The sequence below is a fragment of the Calonectris borealis genome, chromosome 1, assembly GCF_964195595.1.
Source record: "Calonectris borealis chromosome 1, bCalBor7.hap1.2, whole genome shotgun sequence".
Lineage (NCBI taxonomy): Eukaryota > Metazoa > Chordata > Aves > Procellariiformes > Procellariidae > Calonectris > Calonectris borealis.
Window position 1 is genome coordinate 55,956,450 of NC_134312.1, and position 19,989 is coordinate 55,976,438.

General features: G+C 48.4%; 3 protein-coding genes across 4 annotated transcripts; 2 read left to right on the plus strand and 1 right to left on the minus strand.

The window, feature by feature from the left end:
- Positions 1-1,513: 1,513 nt before the first annotated feature.
- Positions 1,514-11,765, plus strand: CYP2D6 (cytochrome P450 family 2 subfamily D member 6). Its single transcript, XM_075153685.1, has 9 exons — positions 1,514-2,017; positions 3,776-3,947; positions 4,900-5,052; positions 5,686-5,846; positions 5,975-6,148; positions 7,981-8,122; positions 8,745-8,932; positions 9,868-10,009; positions 10,140-11,765. Exons 1-9 carry the CDS (start codon positions 1,805-1,807, stop codon positions 10,316-10,318), a joined length of 1,524 nt encoding a protein of 507 aa, XP_075009786.1. The 5' UTR covers positions 1,514-1,804; the 3' UTR covers positions 10,319-11,765.
- A 1,069-nt stretch (positions 11,766-12,834) lies between these two features.
- On the plus strand, positions 12,835-18,209 carry NDUFA6 (NADH:ubiquinone oxidoreductase subunit A6). The gene is made up of 3 exons (XM_075153697.1): positions 12,835-13,027; positions 13,626-13,741; positions 15,078-18,209. Exons 1-3 carry the CDS (start codon positions 12,901-12,903, stop codon positions 15,207-15,209), a joined length of 375 nt encoding a protein of 124 aa, XP_075009798.1. The 5' UTR covers positions 12,835-12,900; the 3' UTR covers positions 15,210-18,209.
- On the minus strand, positions 15,227-19,795 carry SMDT1 (single-pass membrane protein with aspartate rich tail 1). Of its 2 annotated transcripts, none has more exons than XM_075153714.1 (3): positions 19,560-19,783; positions 18,869-19,009; positions 15,227-17,171 (listed from the first exon to the last, which is right to left on the minus strand). In XM_075153714.1, the coding sequence occupies exons 1-2, from the start codon at positions 19,713-19,715 to the stop codon at positions 18,872-18,874; spliced, it is 294 nt and encodes a 97-aa protein (XP_075009815.1). In that variant the 5' UTR covers positions 19,716-19,783; the 3' UTR covers positions 15,227-17,171; positions 18,869-18,871. The 2 variants fall into 2 exon arrangements, with proteins under 2 accessions (XP_075009815.1, XP_075009805.1); XM_075153704.1 differs by lacking the exon at positions 15,227-17,171 and adding an exon at positions 17,291-17,554 and having other exon boundaries at positions 19,560-19,795.
- Positions 19,796-19,989: the final 194 nt, after the last annotated feature.

Genomic DNA, 19,989 nt, shown 5'->3' on the forward strand with positions numbered 1-19,989 from the left:
TGAATAGAAAACCCAGAGCATCTCCCCTAGTTGTCTCATTGAGCGCCTGTGTCAAGAAATTGCCTTCAGCACACTCCAGAAACCACCTGGATTGTGCCCAATCATATAGCCCTTCCAGTTAAAGTGCACCTGTGAGTTCTAAGGCTTGTAATTGTGTGAGATGGTTCCACTGACTTGTCTCCTTGATCAGTCTGTAGTGAGAGCCTACCACAACATTGCCCGTGTTGCTTTGCCACCTTCTCCTTGCCCAGAAGCACTCGGCTGGCTCAGCACCTGTCCTATGGCAAAGCTCTGGGCACCCCTCTGCACAAAGCACAACCGCTCCTCGCCCTTTCCAGCCCGTCTTTCTTGAAAAGCCTATGTCCATCTGTGGCAGCTCTCCATGTGAACTATCCCACCATGCCTCTGTAATCTAAAAGAAATCATAATTCTGCAGTTGTGTGGGGACTGGTAATTCCCCCGGTTGTTTCCCATGCTGCGTATGTTTGTTTACAGATATGTGAGATGAACCCTGCGTCGTGATGCTTTCACAAGGGATGTGCAGGATCATGCTGTAAAGACTCCAGGGAGGGGACCTCCGCACACAGATAATGAGCGTTTAGGTGCCTTTTTGGGCAAGGGGTATTTTGAGGCCCTGGCTGGATACCAGAGCTTTGCAGGTGCATCACTTTGCAGTCTGAGCTCTCCGTCACTGTTGCAGCAATTGCTCCATTAGGAGCTTTTCTCTGATCACGCTGAGATCACAGATCAAACTGTGATGGGTTTACTGCTTCTTTTTAGCTAGAACTAAGTGTCATAAGAGAGAGCTTTATTGATCTCCGATGGCAGTGATGCCAGGAGCACATAGCTGTGCTGTTTTAGGAAATACTTTGACTATCTCCATAATTGTCTTTGCATTACCGCTGCCCCAAGGGCTGGAAATTCAAGGCTCCCTGCAATACCTGTGCCTTTCCCTTGTAGCTGAGCTGTATTCTATAAAAATCAGGGTCATCATGCTGACTGACATTTGGAGTTGGATAAAGATTTTTATTCCCAGAAACATAAATGATTTTTCAAGTCTCAGGTCACCGTTTTAGGCTAATTTCTGTGACAAGTGCTTTCTGTAAGGGAAAACTTGACCTAACCTGAGCTTTCTCAAGCTCCAATGGAACAAATACTTTTTGTTTAGGAGCTGCTTCTCCCTTGACTTGTCTGTACAAACAAGAAGGCGACACAGATTTAAACAACCTCTTTCAAAATCGCCCCACAAGAATGCAGCAAGACTGGATTGCTTGTTGTGAACTGCGATCCTACCTTGGCTGTGGGAGGGGGTATCCAAACACCAGGGGCCTCACCCAGCGCTGCCCCATGGAGGGCACCACTGCAGGAGCTGCCACCGGCGGCAGGGACAAAGCAGCCTCTGAGCTCTGGCTTTGGAGGAGGAGGAAGAGGAGGGATGACCCTCATCACCACTCCCCAAAGGCTGAGCTGAGCAGAGGAGGAGCTTCGGGTTTGAGCCAAGTCCCACATCCACAGGCCAGCAACTGCAGGGAGAGAGGAGCAGGGAGACAGAAAAAGAGAGTGTAGGGAAGAGGAGAAAGCAAGGAAAAAAGCGCAGCTGCCTGGAGAAAGGAGAGGAGAGGAGAGGAGAGGAGAGGAGAGGAGAGGAGAGGAGAGGAGAGGAGAGGAGAGGAGAGGAGAGGAGAGGAGAGGAGAGGAGAGGAGAGGAGAGGAGAGGAGAGGAGAGGAGGAGAGGAGGCGGCAAAAGGAGGCAGAAACAGTCTTGGGTCAAAAGAGGAACACCAAGGAGTAGACAGGCTACGAAATGGCATTGCTGATGTGGCTGGGGTCTCAGCTGTCATTGTGCTGGAGCAACATCTCTATATTGGGAGTTTTTCTTACGGTCTTTACTTTACTTCTTGACTTCATGAAGCGCAGGAAGAAGTGGAGCCATTACCCCCCAGGCCCAGTGTCATTGCCGTTCATTGGGACCATGCTGTACGTTGACTTCCGAAACCCCCACCTCTCCTTTAACCAGGTGAGTGCCGCCCCTCGCGACGAAGCTCCCCTCGCACAACCGTGGGCCAGGAGGGGTGGGGACACCCTAGCACGATCTTTGCACAAAGCTGAAGGCCAATGCCCTCTCCAAAGTCCAGGATGAAGCAAGTCACGCCCAAGGACACTGACAGATAAATAGATAGTCACACACCGACACTTGCCAGCCTCCATCTCCCAATCTCAGTGGGAGATCCTGCTGTGCCCCCAGTGATGGATGATGCTTGCTCTGCTGTAGAGCTGGCCACCAACTTAACATGTGGGCAGGTGTGGGGGCAGGGGAACAGGCAGATGTACAAACAAGGGAGGAAAAGCAAATATCTGTGGGCTGGGGACGTGGCTGCAGGAACGGCAGACTCCTCTGTGAGTTACTTAAGCACGCCTACAGGCATGTGACAGTTTCAGTGAAAGAGATCAGCTTGCAGGATTTGCCCCAGCAGCAATGCCCAAAATCTCGGTAGCGTTCCTATTCAAAGTCAGGGCTTAGCTTTTCTCAAAGGAAAAGCGCAGCACAGCTTGCAGCAGATAAACCACGGGGGGTTTGTGCTTCAGTTTGCAAACTCTAAAGGCCTTTTCTCTAGGACAGCACTGTTCAGCTGTCTGTCCAAAATCTGCCAAATGGAGAAACTAAATATAGCATTTGTATTATTTGCTTGCATATCATCCAAAAGATTACCATTTTAAAATCACATCACATCAGGGTCATGCTAACCACAATCTTGACCAGTAATCGCTTTTAATGATGTATTTCTAGTGCCAGTGAGGTGCTAATTCCCTTTCCAACCCCAGTGCAAATACAGTCTTAAGTACGTGCAGAAATGAAAACCCTTAGCTTTTTAACAAAAAAAAAAAGAAGACAGAAAAAAGAAAAAGAAAACAGAGCACAGTCTGTCGAGCATTGCTACTATCGCACTGTCTTCCAAAAACATGCTCCCGAGCGCTTTGTGCAGTGTTACTCACTAGCAGGGGAGCTTCCACCTGCTTTCCTGGAGTCTATGTCCAGTCAAAGGGCTTGTCTACCTGGAGGAGACTTAGCTCCATGGCAAGCTCCCATGGTGAGTGTATGGCTGACAGGCTTAGCTGTGCAGCCACCCTGCTGTCAGCATTATGTCTCTTGTAGATCACAACAGATGTAGGGTGTGTGCCAGTTACCAGTCTTACTAGATGTGTACGCTTTTTTTAGGGAGAAAGTTGACCTGAAATTCCAGTTTGGAATTGCCTCTTCCAATGGTGTTTCTGGGAACCGGGCTGTGGGTAGATCTTTAGGAACAAATGCATATTAAAAAAAAAATTACATATCACCTTACCATCAATATTTCCTTCTAGCAGAAGTAGACTATCTCAAAACTTGCCTAGTCTTTCAGATCAAAATAAATACAACTATTAGGACATAATTCATTGTTGAGCGTGCAGCCTTTGAAAATCCCCAAAAAGGTCCTTGAGCATGTGTTGTCAGACAAAATCCAAAATACTTGCACAACGGGCACTGCACCTGTCAGTTTGGCCAGGACAGGTATTCTAAATCTTTCCACTCACAGAGCATTGATCCCTGCTTCAGCTGCTGTTTGGCACCACTCTGAGCTGTTGCACTGCAAAGACAAAGGTCAAAGATCAGCTGAAGGTCTCCTAATAAAAGCATCTCAAAAATCACTAAATAGTAAAGGCCCTAAGGAAAGATATGGTGATGTTTTTGACGTTACATTCAGCTCATTTTCAGGGACGTACTTTTTTATCTTGGCAGCTTCACAAGAAGTTTGGAAATGTCTTCAATCTCCAGAACTGCTGGACCAACCTGGTAGTACTGAATGGGTATAAAACAGTGAAGGAAGCCCTGGTCCACAGATCAGAGGACTTTGCTGACCGGCCATACTTTCCAGTATATGAACATCTGGGCTACGGAAATAAATCTGAAGGCAAGTCCCTTGGAAATGGACATTCCCTGCTGGGAGTAGCACAAGGAGGACTGAGTAGATGGTGGGTAGATGGAAGATTTTCTTAGTGTGGTGCCACCTTCTCATGTCCCTGTGGTCAATCTCCTTGTATGTCTGCCGCCCTTTGGTGGTGACAAAATCAGATTTGATGAAAAGGGGGGTCCTCTTAGTGGTTGTAGTACAGCTCCAGGTGCTAGCACACACCTCTTCAGCAGCGTTAGGACACTATCAGTGGTCTTTCCTGCCAGCATTGGTGCTGGTAGCTCCCGACACCCAGTGATTAGTGCATATGGACATTAGGAAAAATTTCTTTACTGAAAGAGTGGTCAGGCCTTGGAACAGGCTGCCCAGGGAAGTGGTTGAGTCATCATCCCTGGAAGTATTTAAAAGACGTGTAGATGAGGCGCTTAGGGACATGGTGTAGTGGGCATGGTGGTGTTGGGTTGACGGTTGGACTCGACGATCTTAGAGGTCTTTTCCAACCTTAATGATTCTATGATTCTATATGCTCACACACTATGTGCATGTCGTTGTCGTCACAAAAAAAATGGTAACTTTCTTCCAAGACAGAGTATTATCCAGTATCCAGCCCACACCTCTCATCCTCAGCTCCTGTGCGGTGGCACGAGCTGCCACACGGTTCACACAAGCTAAGGGTGCAACGCTGAATGGTTTGGGGAGTGATTCCTTTATCCTTAACAGCACTTGTTGCTCTCATTGAATCCCCCGTCCACCTTTGCTAGCCATGCACCTGCATGAGAAGGTGCAGTAACTCGTTTTTAGAATTGCTGTGTGAACAAGCTGTACAAGATCAGACTCTTTCATCTACCCATACAGATCTGTACCTCCAAACTCAGATTGGCTATTCTCCAGTGAACTTTGCTTGATGTACGGGTCAGAGCTCCTGACATTTCTTGCTCATCCATAATTCCAGGGATTGTTATAGCAAGATACGGGCACGTCTGGAAGGAGCTAAGGAAATTCACGCTCTCTACCTTGAGGAACTTTGGGATGGGAAAGAAATCCTTGGAGGAGCGAGTGACGGAGGAAGCGGGATTTCTGTGCTCTGCAGTCAATTCTGAAGAAGGTTTGTCACATCCAGAAGGACGGGGAAATCATAGAAAAAGACAATACAGTGATGCAGGCAGAGAAGTAATACTACAGCCACTCTCGTTTGCATACAGTGCTCTCTTCCTAAGCAAATGCAGTGTTTCTAGTTATGTGCATTAGTGACCCTGCTCTACCTTGAAGCCACTTCTACTTTACACTGTGGGGCTACTGTAACACTAATCCATTTGAAACAGGAAACAAATGGAAATAAACAGGTAACATATAATTATTCCCAGACCTGGGTAACTATTACCTTTATGAAGTTTAGTGGAACATATCGATACCATCACATGTAGTAAAAGTGCAGCTGAGAGTTTTCATAGCACATCGCCTGTCATCTAGACACAAAACAAAGTGTTATCTGTCAAGTCACAGAACAACCCTGCAACTCAGCTTTTCTTGGGAGTTTTCTCCTTTAAACAAGGATCAACCAAATAGTAGTAGGAGATGAGGAGGTCTTCATTTCCTAGTATGATGCATTTGAGAGGTTTGGGGGCTTCTTCTCTTGAAAGCATCAAGGAGGCATCTGTGTATTCTCGTTGCTGACAGCCGAGGTCCAACAGCTTGGTGTTGCTTAGCTTCATTGCTTGGTCTCCATTTCCATTTTTAGGTCGTCCTTTCGATTTACGTTTTCTTGTAAATAATGCAGTCTGCAACGTGATCTGCACCACCATCTATGGAGAGCGTTTTGACTATGGTGACGAGACATTCAAGAAGCTGTTATATTTGTTTGAAAACTCCTCAAATGAAGAAGCTGGATTCCTGCGTCAGGTAAACCAAGAGCATAATATGTTCTGTAAGAAGCTGCCCTCTGTTGCTTGAGAGCATTGTGTTTTCATTATTTTTCTTTTTGCATCACATAATATCTTCTCTCTCTTTCTCTGGTTCTGACATCCCAGCTTCTTAATGAGGTGCCCATTTTGTCGCGCATCCCTGGAGTGTCACAGAAAGTCTTTCGAGGGCAAAAGGCGTTCATGGACTTCATAGATGTGCTCATAGATAAGCACATGGAGACCTGGAACCCTGCTTACATCCGAGATTTCACTGATGCATTTTTAAAGGAAATGGAGAAGGTAGGGTGACACCAGCAGAACCTCAGGGTCCAGGGGCAATTCCTCTGCCTGTTTAAGCTTGTTGATAGTAGCTGACTTTCCTCATAAAGCTGTATAAAACCTCTTACTAGCTAATTTCCTACTTTTTAATTCCATGGTATATCTTGAGAAGGAGGGTGTTAACTTCTTCATGCTGTGCCTGCCTTTATCGTCTCATGAGACTATATTATCTGCTGATGTTCTGGGCCCTGTTTGCTACATTCCGTTTCCCCTCAGTATCCGGCAGCTCCATTCTTTCCCAGCCTACGCTATTTTGAGGGCGTTTAAAAGGCAATAATTGAGAAGTCACTAATATTTCTAAGTTTGTGCCAGGGGACAAGTCAACATGCAGAATTCTGGGTTTGTCTGTGCTTCAGTGACCGAAGTCTCCAAAATCAGCTACAAAACAGCAGCAACAGATTGGCTTTTTGGTACCATTGCCTGGTCTGCAGCCTGCCTTTAAACCAAGTTGTGACTTGGAAAGACTGCATCTCCTTCAGGATATGTGTCTTTGAATTGCTTGCTAAGAACTAGTTCCCTACAGATCAGATGAAGGCCTAAATCTAAACCTCACTGAAATTAAAAGGAGTCTTTCCTTTGATTCAGTCAGGCATGAAGTCAGTATAAAATCAAAGGTACTTGCGTCAGCCCATCCATCCACCATATGTTTCTACACATGGATTCACTAAACTTCAAATGCCAGATGAGCAGTAGTAGCAAATTCTGCCTGCAAATTGCTTCCGCCATCCGAGTCTTCAGGCTGGTCTGCTGCTCTGCATAAGAAACCCTGCCGTGCTGCAGGCGCCAGGCACCTCCAGTCCATGTGTTAGCCCCCCCAGCTCGCACGGGCAGAGCAATGTGACCTACGTTATTCTGCACAAAGCAGTATTATTTGGGGGTGGATGTGAGCCTGACCATGTTGCCTCTTGTCACGTCTCTCTTCTGTTCACTAAGGTCTCCTGATAAGCCCGTCTGATAAATCCCTCTACTGGCTTAACGTTGGTCAGGTCAGCTCCATAGCTCCCTTGCCAGAGATCTTTTATTGGAATAACAGTTGAGTGTTAAGTGCCTTATTAATTGCTATCCATATTACAACAGCATCAAAATATATGGAATAACTTAACAGAAGCTAGTCCCTAGGAAAGGAAGTATAAAGAGGATTAGAAAAGACAAGTAGATGAACTCATGCAGAGAGCTTGTCATATCTCATATGCTAACAAATTTGAGCTCAATTAGCATTTGGATGAGAAACCAGTTTTGCTGAAATTGGTGTTGCACACTTAATAGGCAGCAATGATACCCTAATCTTTTTTTTTTTTTATTGTAAGAAAATAGCAGGGCAGAAGCAGCAAGAATCTGCAATGCATAGCTATAGATAACCCCTTCAAAATACTGTTAATTTTGCACTTGCCACATCAATGCAGCCTCCTCTCTACTGCATGGGTTTTATGATCTGATCAAACCTGAATAACTGTGTTTAACCTCCTCTGGGGGAGGATGTTACAGCAAGTGGCAGGGGCCTGCTGTCTATTTGAGTTGAGAGCACAAGGCGTTCACTTCTGTCCTGAAGGCAGGTGTAGCGTTCATCTCTCAGGATGTGGGAGCTGACTGATGACCTTCAAATACAGGAGGTAACAGCGTTACCGAAGTACATCAGTCATACACAGATCATTGCCCGTGTTGTGCTCTACTTTCCCAATGAACTTCTTGGTCGGCAAAATGGATCTAGAGCTTCTCAGTACTTCTCTGGAACAATGGTCTTCTCGCCCAGCAAGTACCCCAGCTCCAATCACCCACTTGTTTGCTCTCTACAGGGTAAGACGGCTGAAGAGAACGGTTTCAACTATAACAACCTTCGTCTGGTGACCGCAGACTTGTTTGGAGCTGGTTCTGAGACCACCTCCACCACTCTCCGGTGGGCATTTCTGTACATGCTTCTCCACCCAGAAATACAGAGTAAGTGAGAGGACAGGCAGAGGTGTGACGTGTTCCCTTCGACCCTCATTCTTCTGTGAGGAGACTGAACATCTGCTCTCCATGGTTTGGGGATTTTGCCATGAGGAACAGCTTTGGTGATTGTTGGTCTAGCAGAAACCAGGACAAACACATCCAGGAGAAACATAGCTGTTCTGGCAGGGCCCAGTGTCGGGGGGAAGCCCTGATGAAAAGAGTGGAGTTGGAAGAGCAAGTTCACTCTCTTTTTCATTTTGAAGGCTACCTGGAGACTTCCAATGGCCAGAATACCCGCCTTCCTATATTTGGAATAGAACCTAATCTGTTTTAATTTTCTAATGCTGCATGCCCAGGTACCCTTTCAGCTGCATAGAGGAGGGGTAAGGTAGCATGTTGCGTGACAAGACCTTCATTAAAGACACTGTGCACAAAGAATAGTTATACAGATGGCTCTGAGCAACTGCAAACAAACGCATTTCCCTCTAGTTTCTGTTCCTTTCTCTAACTGCTTGTCCTGCTCTCACCCAGTGTCTACTGATCTCATGCCACCGGCTTTCCTACAGCTGGTACTGGCCCCTTCTGCTTATCTAAGGGCGCTCTAATTCCTTAGCTGTGCTGCTTACAGGTAAGGTCCAAGCGGAGATTGATAAGGTGATTGGCAGAGAGAGATCACCTACCATGGAGGACCAAGTGAGCATGCCTTATACCAATGCTGTGATCCATGAGGTGCAACGCTACGGGGATGTCGCTCCTATTGCACTACCTCATATGACGTACCGGGACACCGAGTTGCAAGGCTTCTTCATCCCCAAGGTGACCGTGGCCAGATAGGCAATACAGCATCCTCTCCCTGTGCAGACGCCAGGCTTGGGGTGTGGGTGACCCCACGCAACTGTGCAGCGTCACACTTCCAGCCCCAAATCACAGTCACCAGCGAGCACCAAAGCAGGACATTTTGACATGCTAAGACCAGGCAGACGGTCACATTTGTGCTCTGGGTTTGTGCTGGTTATGTGGGAACGCAGCTGCAGTGCCAGCTCAGTGCAAAGGTTTGCTTTCCTCTTGATGAGCTGTGACATCCACTGCCCTGCCTGTGTTGGAAGGAGAAAGTAACAGAGCCTAACGGGCTCTCTGGAGGCACCCGACACCAGCTTACTGGCTTTCCTAAGGTGGTAGTAGTTAAAACTCTAATCTCTGAAGCTATTCAAATGCCACTGGCATTCAGTCCACTGCCATTGTGACAGGCAGCTGCCCTGGCAGCACTGGTAGCAATGCACGCCTGGGATTTTTCTTTAGCCTTGCGATATCTCCTCTAGCTTAGAACATTGACAGGAAAGCTTTGCAGTTTCCCATGGCCCCTGCAAAAATTGGGCTTTAAAGTCTGTCAGTCAGCTTTTTCTCTCCAGCTATAAAACAAGTCCAGGAGGATCTGAGAAGCAGAGGCCGTTTCCATTGTGTAACCAGGAAACTGGCATTTGCATGCAATGGCCTTTGTAAGGATACAAATTGCAAAAGTTCAGATGCTTCAGAGCATAGGGCAGGCACCATATGTCATTGGAAAAGTGCCCTGCTTTACCTCTGTTTTAAATAAGATACAGAAGAGGAGATCGGTGCCTTATTCTGAAGCACCGAACGATGGTTGTTCTTAGATGGGAGACACGGACCAAAGAGGGACCAGCACTGATCTGTTGTGCCAAGATAATGCTGCTGTTCTCACATGAGTTGTTTCCTCTTGTGGAGGAGCGCAGGGGACGACAATCATCACCAACTTGTCTTCCGTGCTGAAGGATGAGGCAGTCTGGGAGAAGCCAAACGAGTTTTACCCCGAACACTTCCTGGATGCGAACGGGCAGTTTGTGAAACCAGAGGCCTTCCTGCCTTTCTCAGCAGGTAAATCTGAGGGGAGGATCCAGCTGCAAGTCAGAGGCACAGCAGGAGGGGTGATCTGCTCCTCCCGCAGTGATTCCAGCACGGTTTAAATGTCCTCTTTCACAGACACTTTCTACTCCCTCTCTTGCAGGTCGCCGTGCCTGCCTGGGGGAACAGCTGGCCAGGATGGAACTCTTTATTTTCTTTACCACTCTCCTACAGAAATTCACTTTCGTGCTCCCCGAGGACCAGCCCAGGCCACGGGAGGATGGTCACTTTGCCCTCATGAACTCCCCACACCCATACCAGGTGCAAGCTGTCCCAAGATAAGCGCACACCACTCAGAGACCACCACCAATGCAAACTCTGTCAGAAATGTTGCAGGTCTAGGCAGGATCATGCCAAGTTCCACTCAAGACCTCTCAAGTCTGTGCAGATGTCCCCAGCTGTGTAAAGTAGGGATCTGGCCCAATATATAGTTTAGCTTAATTCCAGTCCTGGATCTTGAATCACCCAGCCGTAGCAAGTTACGAATGACGATCCAAGTTTGCAAGTACATATATGTGTAATCAGCCAGCTCTGCTGTACTTTGGGCTCTCATCGGTTGCAGAAGCAGTTCACTGAGCACACAGCTACTGAAAGAATTATTAGTCCTGAATTAGTTTACTGAAATACAAGGGTATCCTGGGTGAAAGACAACCCTGGGGTCTTGCCAATTCTAGGACCAAAAAAACTTGGAAAAATCTGTAAGGTACTCCTGGCCCACTCCCTTCCTTCTTAGCCCCACTGCGTACCCACCCACGCTCTGCCTCCCACGCAGAGGCCGTCCCACAGCAGCGTGTGCCTCTGCCCGGTGCTCAGGGGAGTCCAGCTCTGGCTCGGTTCCTGCAAAAACAATCCACGGCCCGTCAGCTGATTTGGCATGTGCTGCTGGTGGGCAGGGAGAGGGCTTCAGCTCCGACAACAAGGTGACATTCAAATGCAGTTTCAGAGCGGTGCTCCTGAAAAATCTTACCATCCGTTAAATACATATCCCTTTCATTCCTTCCTGTTTATTGCATATTCCTGTCTATTGCACACATATTGCATCACCTTCATTTATAGCCCCAAAGAAAGTAAGTTTTAATCCAGAGAAATGCCTGACAACCCTTATGTCACACTATGCCTCCAGTAGGAGTAAATACCAAGAAGGCGTACATAAATAATCCGTACAGTGTTTCAGCCACAGAAGCAGGTCATTTGTGAAATACAGAAATTCCTATAAATATATTTTAAGAGGAATACTGGTGTCTAGATTTACCATCTCCTATCTAAATAGTTCCTGAAAACTGCTTTTTTCAGCATTACATGAAGTCAGTTCGGGCAGGTTTGGAACTCACAAAGGGATGGAGTTACGCTGTTTGAAACAGTACAGCTGTAGATTTGAGAGCTACCTCTCTCTTTCTTCCTGCAATATTCCTGACAAATTGTTTTGCAAGGTGTTAAGATATGTTGATGTTTAGATTAGTAGTAACTACCTTTTAACCACGTGGCTGAAAAGACCATAGCATAAAGGAGCTTCTACGCATAATCACAACTAAAAAAATAATCTCTGAAACTTGAATGCATGTGTGTGCACACATTCATATCTAACAGTAATTTGGGAAGCTATGAAAGCTATTGAATTATGTAAATACTTATTAATATAATTGTTAAGATTTTTACTTCAGCAAGAACTGCACATTTATGCTTTTCATCTACAAAATAATCTGAAAAAATAAAAGTGATATGAAAAGTCTTCTTTCTCTTCCCTCCGCTTTGTGTTTGTCTCACAGACCTGCCTCAGATACTCATTTGACGATTCTCTCCTTACAGCCAGCACCCCACCCATTTCTTCCAAGATCTTTTCTGGTTGGTTCAATGACACTGAACTGAACGTTTGGTAACTAACGTTATAGTTACGAGCACACACATAAGTGTTTTTAAAAAGAAGCTGTCAGTGAACTAAACTTCAAACAGAAATTACTCCTGCAATCATGTATTTGGATACAAAGCGTGGGTATACCGGGAGCAGGGACAGTCTTTCCAGCATGCAAGAGGGCGCTGAAAGAAAGTCAATCTGCATGTGCAACCACCAGCTGGTGTAGCGCTTTGCAGGCAAAAGGGAACAAATACAGCATTGCAAAATACAGATCTAGCACTGATAATCGGGACGGGGAAAGCATCTCCAAGCCAAAAATGGCCGTAAAAGCCAACCAGCTGGTGCTGGGAGCCGGGGGCAGGCGCTGGCACAGCACGGGTAGGAGAACGGGGCCCTGCCGAGAGGCGCCTTGCTGCCTCCTGCCACCCGTCGCCTCGCGGCCTGCACCTGCAGGACTCCGCGGCGGCAGGGACGGGGGCTGGTGCTCACCGGCGGCCGGCGGTAGCCGCGGCGCCTTCCCCCCTGGCAGTCCCCTCCGGCACGGAGGCTGTCATGAGGCCGCGGCACGTCTCAGGCCACGCCTCGGTGACCCTAAACCCGGCCCTCCTCGTACCAACCCCGTGCCCCCTGCCCCTTGCTCGGCTTTCCCTTCGCCTCCCGCCCTCCTCCGGGTCCCCCGGCTCCCCCCCATCGCCCCCGGGCCTGGCCCCGCCCGCCGGCGCAGGCCGCGAGGGGCGGTGCGGGCCCAACCGCCCCGGGAGGCGGGGCACATCACGGCCCCGCCCACTCTCTCGCTCGCTCACTCACGTCCTCCCCCCGCAGGCAGCCGTGATTGGCGCTTCTCCCGACCAATCAGAAGGGAGGCCGCCGCTATTTGCAGGGCCCAAAAGTCTAGAGTGGCAGCGCGGCCGGCCAATAGAGTGTCGTCGTGCCGGTGGGCGTTGCCACTGGCGGCGGGCAAAGGGCGGGACGCAGCGTGCAGAAGAGTCGCCGCGGCGGCGGCAGCAGCGAGATGGCGGTGGCGGGCAAAGCAGGGGTGTCTGCGGCGGTGAAGCCGATCTTCAGCCGGGACCTGGGCGAGGCGAAGCGGCGCGTGAGGGAGCTGTACCGGGCCTGGTACCGCGAGGTGCCCAACACGGGTGAGGGGCGCGGAGCCGGCCACGCATGCGCGGGCGGGAGCGCGAGCTCAAGGTCGTAACGGCCACCCCGCAGCCGTTGGGCTCTTAAAGCTGGTTACCCCCGGGTGTGAGGGGGCCTGCCTCACCCCGCCGCGGCCCTTTCCCCGCCCTGGCCCGCTGCGTGTGGGGCAGGTGAACGCGGTTGTTCGGGGCCTTACAGCGGCTGCGGGGCTGTGGGCTCTCGGCCGCTCCCCGGTGCAGCACAGGCCCGGCGGCCTGGCGCAGCCGGGTTTGCCTGCCCTCCCTGTCCCGGCTGCCTCCCCGGGAGGGGGAACCCTGGGCTCCTCAGGCCTTACTTGCCACTTGGTTTTCCTAACTAAGCTTTAATTTTCCGGAAGAGGGATGCGTGGCGTGATTGCCTGCCTCCTTAAAATTGCACTGGGACTTGTACCATGGCTGTGTTGTTTATTTGCTTTAAATATTAATTGTATTAGTGAAGCTGTCAGACACTGCAAGAACAAGTGACTGTGTAGTGTTTTGTAGGGCTGAGTTGCACATTGTCAGTGGAAAAAATGAAAAGCAGTATAGATGACCTCTGTGGGTGTTCTGTTTTTCCTAGTACACCTATACCAGCTGGACATCACGGTGAAACAGGGGCGTAACAAGGTGCGGGAGATGTTCATGAAGAATGCCCACGTTACAGATCCACGGGTGATAGACATGTTGGTTATTAAGGTACAAACAAGTTATTCCCGTTTTGTTGAAGCTGCACAGAATGTGAGAGTGGATAATTGGTGGTGAATGTGATGGAGGAGAGGGACAGTTTTATCTCAGCTTGTGCTATGGAGGAGTTGTCTCTTGCAATCCAGATTGGTTTATCTCTGCCAACAAACCTGTTGATAAAGGATCGAGCTGCTTTAGCATGCAGAGGAATAGGGTCTTAACTCACCTAAGTCAAGAATTGCTCGAATATGGATTTCTGTCACGCAGTGTGCTGGCTCTTCCAGTTTGCAGATGTTTAAAAGAGGAAGTGTATGGCAAGCAAAACCATAGTTTAAATACTAGGTTTGGGTTTTTTAGAAAACAGTGGCAACAAAGAAAGGGGAAAAAGATGCTGCTAGCTAGTTGACCATTAAAAATAACCATTTTACTCCTTACAGTACTTCCTTGGATTGGGATGTGGTTTTCTTCACCGATTCTGAAACGTACATTAGAGTGGCAGTACTTGGTGGGAGGCTGGCTTTGGGTGGCAAAACACCTCGAGTCTGTAACACATCTGGTTCTGTCTTAGGCCTGAGAGGCCTGTCTGGTGCAAAGCCATAATCAGCATACCAAGAGTAGGGCATGGCTTCAGAACGGTTCTGAGAAACAATAACTGACCTCTGCAGTTCTAATGCATTAGAAAGCTTCTAACCAAGGACTGCCATACTCATCTGTTGTATTTCTTGCATTTCAAGACAGTTAGTCTGTCTTTACCTGATGAAAAAAATCTGGAAACAGAATCCGAGGTAATATGGTAGGTGACAGTTCCGGGCAGTCTCATTCTGCCCTGTGCTGCCATCCTCCAAAACCAGTACAATAATTCATAGACTGGAGTCATGAAGAAGTTATGTTTAATATCTCTGTGGTAGTGATACTGGTGCAAAGCACGTAGCAGCAATTTTACTTAGTTTTACAGCTAACTTGCTGCTATTCAAAAAAATTAAATAGAAGTGCATAAACGTTAGGAATGCTATGTAGAATTTTATGGGGGTGCTGGTCATGAGAGAAACAAGCCAGGTTCTAAGAAGGGGGCAGGGTCCCCTGCCTATTCCACAGGGCTGGAAAGCTGTGCTGTAGAGACAGGTGACTTGTTAATATAGGACATGAAGCATTAAAGTCACAAGGCAGGAACAGTATATATATTTGTGTCACAGTATAGGTGATGCAAGCAGTGTTTAGGAGTACAGAATTGTTGATGCAGCTTTCTTAAGGGTGTTTCTAAGTGCATTCAAATAACTTTCATAGTGCTGTATAGTTAGAATCAGGCTCTAACTGAGAACTAGTCTAAAATTCTTTTGTCTGTGTGCAGGGAAAGATGGATCTTCAAGAAACCATTCAGGTATGGAAGCAGAGGACTCACATCATGAGGTATTTCCATGAGACGGAAACCCCACGACCTAAAGACTTTCTGTCCAAATTCTATGCGGGCCACGATCCCTGAGAGATTGACTCTGTGTCTTCCTGCCTTGTATTACAAATAAAGTTCTATACAGTAGGAAAAAAACCTGTACAGAAAGATTGTATAGCATATTAGGAGCCTAATGACTAACTCTGAATCCCGAGTGTGCAAGTTGTTATGATCTGTATGAAGAGCTGTGATTCCCTAGTTTTTGCCAATGTATATTTTCAGTGGCTGAAGTTTGTCCCATCACTTGCCCTGGAGCGTCTGCTGAATAACCACAACACAGCCTGGCTGTGGGGGTTTCTGCCTAGCCTGCAGCCCTGTGCATAGGTCTTAGCTCTGTAGAAGAAAAAGCAGAAAAGCCAGTATAGTCACAGAAGTATTCTTGTGCTTGAGGCCCATCTGTATTCATGCAGTTCTGCAATTTCATGCTATGACGTTGTTGACCTTGTGTTTCTTACCTGGATGCTATTCTTTATTTACTTCCTTGCAGAGAATGGCGTAAAATCCAATAGGCCAATCAAGCCTTTTGTGCAATAAAAAAATCAGCAGAGTCCATTTCCCTGCTGCAAAATGAAATTATGTGGAGAAACGGGGTTTTGTACTGTTGCCTAGAATAGGGAGGCTCTGTAAGAGCTTCTGATGCCTAGCAGAAGATGGTGTCCTATCATCACCTCCTTAACTGAATCAGGAATCGCTAGCTCCCTTTTGAGAAGGGTAAGGAGAACTTGTTCCTTCACCAGTCAGAACGTGTTTTCAGCAGGTAACTTGGTGCTGGAGCTCCCCCATGTGTGATCAGCATTGAATCCATGCCTAAATACTGGGGCCTTCTTCCCCATACGAGGATGTGAAGCAGCACTCCTCAGGGATGTGTATGTATGAGTACCTAGGGGCTTTGTGGGTGAGGTGTTTTTAAGGACAGAGTTGAAGAAGGAACACCGCCAGCAAGTGGCCAGGAGAGATGGTGGGATAAAGCAGAGATGGTGGGATAAAGTATGTCGGTATAGAAAACAGGAGCAGGGACATGTTTGGCTCCCAAGAACAGAGGAACTGAGCAGCCACTTCTCAGGCGGCCTTGGGGAAGGAGGGGCAACTCAGATATGGAGCGACTCAAGAACCTGCCAGCTGCCGGCAGCTACAGCTGTTGGCGTTACTGCAGGCTCCCTTTTCTCTCAGTAGCTACGCTGGGGAGTTACAGAGCAAACATCAAAAGCAGTGCTGAATAATAAGGGAGCAAATGTGGCTGTTTGAACTATACACCGTGCTAATGTGTGTGACATTAAAAGACGTTTTTTAACAGCTACAAGAATGCTAAGGGAAAAGTGGGCAGTCAAGAGAAGAGGCCAGATCTAGTGACCAGAAACCATGAGAGGGACGCTGGGGCAATGCTGGCCGGGGAAAAAAAAAAAAAAAAAAAAAAAATCATTTGACTTTAACCTTTCAAGGTATTTGAGAAAACAATGGTCTGATGTGACTGAAGATACTCTACATGTGCCCTAGCAGGAGAGAAGACCTTTTAAGTCTATTATGCAAGGATTTAATTACAATAGTAAACACTTCTATGAAAAGAAGAGTTGAAGTTTATACACAGTTAAGAAAATAAATACATTAGGGCTCATACAGAAGGAAGTACTAGGAAATACTAGTACTTGGAGCCAGAGTGTTCAGAGATTTTCACTGTTGACAGACTTAATGCTATAAAACACATCAGCAAGTTAGTTTGCCACTTGTGATCTTAACCTTTTACATTACCAAACCTACTCAGAACTTTAGCTCTGCCATGGTAACACTGTAGTTAATCCTCAGCAAGGTGAAATTGATGATACAGTCTCCATCAGGCATACCCGCATAGTGCTGGGTTGTAAATCAACATTATTTGAAGTGCAGTGCCAGTGTCAATGTGAACTCCATTCTTTTAACGGGGCTGTGTTGTGGGGCTGCTGCTTCCTCTAGGATTCCCATCATGTGCTGTGGACGAGTACTGAATTACAGAAAGGACTCCTAAGAGGAAATAAATATGGAGGGCCTCCTTACTGGAACAGACATACGGACGTAGAAAGGTTAATACAGAAATGCTAGGTCACAGGCACATAATCTATAAAAACACAAGACCAAAGTCATGAATCTCAATCTCTTGATCTTTAATTAAGCGTTTCCCATATTGCTAATAAAAGGAGTCCCAAGCAGTCTTTGATGAGGTGAGCGTGTGTGCGCAAGGATGCAGGGCCTATCAAGCACTTCCTTCAACCCTGATCTACAGATTTCCATCATACAGACACGTGCAGAGCCCCCTGTCCTGGTTAGGAAGGACAAAACACAGGCGACAGATGCTGGAACCATTGCTTTGTCAATGGTTTACTCCCTTCTGTTCTTCCATTACAGTTCTGCAAATAGAATAATAAGCGTTACTATTCAGATACACTGTACCGAGCTTCAGTTCATACCCCTCTGCTCAAACCACACAAGGTGGGGGCTTACATAAAAGGAGTTTCTAACAGGCCATTGTAGTCTTTACAGCCTTTTAATTCTCTGTTTTTAGCTGCACAGCGCATGCTTGTGCTGGTTTTGGCTGGGATAGAGTTAATTTTTTCCATAGTAGCTAGTATGGGTCTATATTTTGGATTTGTGCTGGAACAGTGTTGATAACACAGAGATGTTTTCGTTACTGCTGAGCAGCGCTTACACAGAGTCAAGACCTTTTCCTGCTCCTCACCCCACCCCACCAGCGAGTAGGCTGGGGGTGCACAAGAAGTTGGGAGGGGACACAGCTGGGACAGCTGACCCCAACTGACCAAAGGGATATTCCATGCCATATGACGTCATGGTCAACAATATAAAGCTGGGGGAAGAAGAAGGAAGGGGGGACGTTCAGAGTGTTAGTGTTTGTCTTCCCAAGTAACTGTTATGCGTGAAGGAGCCCTGCTTTCCTGGAGATGGCTGAACACCTGCCTGCCGGTGGGAAGTAGTGAATGAATTCCTTGTTTTGCTTTGCTTGCGTGCGCAGCTTTTGCTTTACCTATTAAACTGTCTTTATCTCAACCCTGAGTTTTCTAATTTTTACTCTTCCGATTCTTGCCCCCATCCCACCAGGGGGGAGTGAGCGAGTGGCTGTGTGGTAATGTACTGTAGATAAAGGTGAATCATTTCTGCTCTTCCTTTATCCGATGAGTCTCAGTGGTCCAACTACTCCAGAGATCAGTGCTGTGACACCCACCTGACAGCTTGATCCGACAGGTTCTGGAATTCTCTCAAATTGTTTACTTTATATCAGAATTTCATACAATGAGTGATTCTTTTTAAAAATAGTCATTCTGTGAGTTAGCAGAAGACTTTTAAACAGGTAAACATGTAATAACACTGTTCAGCCATCTTTTCTTTCTGCAGTATAGGCTTTCATGGACTACAGTTTATTTCTGATTCAAATGACAAGATCTACAATGCCATCAGTTTATTACGATCTCTAGAGAATGTATGTTGTGGAGATTTCACATTCAGACACCAGTCTGGCCTACTCCAGCATAAAGGAACAGAAACGTTCGTAGCCAGAGGCAATACAGCTGCAGGTGTCCCTGCGTTTAACTGCAAGTGCATCTTTCAAGCTGTTGCTCTCTGTATTTCCTAGTCCGAGACTCTCCTCCCTGCCCCAAGCCAAACAGGATGCACAAATAATTAGATTGCTGGTGATGTTAATGACATACCCTTTAATCATCGTCATCGTCATCCTCTGGGACAAAGATATCATGTTCTTCAAGCAGGGCTGCAAAGTTCTTACTGATCTGAGTCCCGACATAGAGGAAAGGGATCACAACGCTGAATACTCTGAGGAGGCCGAAGGGCGTCTGCAAGGAGTCCGTTGGAAAACACTGATCTTTACCAACGAGTGGCACTTTGGCTGAACCTCCCGGCGCCGCAGGCGCGCGGAGGAGCTGGGGAGCAGCGGGAAGAACCGTTTCCCGTCCCTAGTGCCAAACCCCCGCCACGGCATCGCGCTTCATTATAGGAACTCCAGCACCGGCAGAGCAGGAGCCCGCGGGGGGCTCGGGGCAGGGAACAGCAGCGGCTTAGGAAAGGAGAGCGTTGCCGGTGAGAAACGGCTGTGCGCAGGCGGGTGCTTATCTCCCCCTCATCGCGCCGGAACCACCGCCGGTTCACCGGCGGCCGGCCCGGGGGGGAACGGGCCGTCCAGACCCCTCAGGGCCGCGCCCCTCACCCTCCCGCTGACGAGCGCTTCCGCATCCCCGCCCCCCCAGTCGCTCCGTTCATTAGCCTAGCGCCTGTCACTCAATTCCAACCCCCGCCCACAGCAGATACACCCACACTGATTGGCCACCGCTGCCATTCATTACGCCACGATTGGCTGCCGCTCCCACCCGCTCGCCCCTCACTCACCTTAACCGGCTTGGGCAAAATGGCACCGCTGCGGGTGACGGTGGCGCTCCGGCAGGGCATAAGCGGCACGGCCGGGCTGCGGCGCGGCCGGCCCCAGCACGCCCGCCCCGAGTAAGCCGCGGCCGCCGCCAGGAGCCGCCCGCCTGCCGCCGCCATCCTCCCTCCTGCCCCTCGCCGCGCTCCTGCAGCGGCCGAGCCGAGGCGCCACCTGGGGCGGCGGGCAACGACTCTCGCGAGGCTTGAGGGGAGGGGTCGAGATCGCCAGTGCGCATGCGCAGGGCGGGGCTGCCAGCCCGCTTGCGGCCGCGCCTCCCCCGCCGGGCTGCCCCCGCCGCCGAGCGGCCTGCGGCGCCGGGGGCCGAGCCGCCGCCCCCGCCCTGCGGCCTCTCTCGCTGCAACCGGGAAGAGACAGGAACCGGGCAGCCTTTTA

Bases quoted from the DNA above. Each gene is read 5' to 3' on its own strand.
- SMDT1 (XM_075153714.1), bottom strand. From the start codon at position 19,715: ATGGCGGCGGCAGGCGGGCGGCTCCTGGCGGCGGCCGCGGCTTACTCG. The intron at 19,010-19,559 runs GTGAGTGAGGGG...GACTCCTTGCAG, and splicing joins TTTTGCCCAAGCCGGTTAAG to ACGCCCTTCGGCCTCCTCAG.
- NDUFA6 (XM_075153697.1), top strand. From the start codon at position 12,901: ATGGCGGTGGCGGGCAAAGCAGGGGTGTCTGCGGCGGTGAAGCCGATC. The intron at 13,028-13,625 runs GTGAGGGGCGCG...TGTTTTTCCTAG, and splicing joins CCGCGAGGTGCCCAACACGG to TACACCTATACCAGCTGGAC. The intron at 13,742-15,077 runs GTACAAACAAGT...GTCTGTGTGCAG, and splicing joins TAGACATGTTGGTTATTAAG to GGAAAGATGGATCTTCAAGA.
- CYP2D6 (XM_075153685.1), top strand. From the start codon at position 1,805: ATGGCATTGCTGATGTGGCTGGGGTCTCAGCTGTCATTGTGCTGGAGC. The intron at 2,018-3,775 runs GTGAGTGCCGCC...TTATCTTGGCAG, and splicing joins CCCACCTCTCCTTTAACCAG to CTTCACAAGAAGTTTGGAAA. The intron at 10,010-10,139 runs GTAAATCTGAGG...CCTCTCTTGCAG, and splicing joins CTTCCTGCCTTTCTCAGCAG to GTCGCCGTGCCTGCCTGGGG.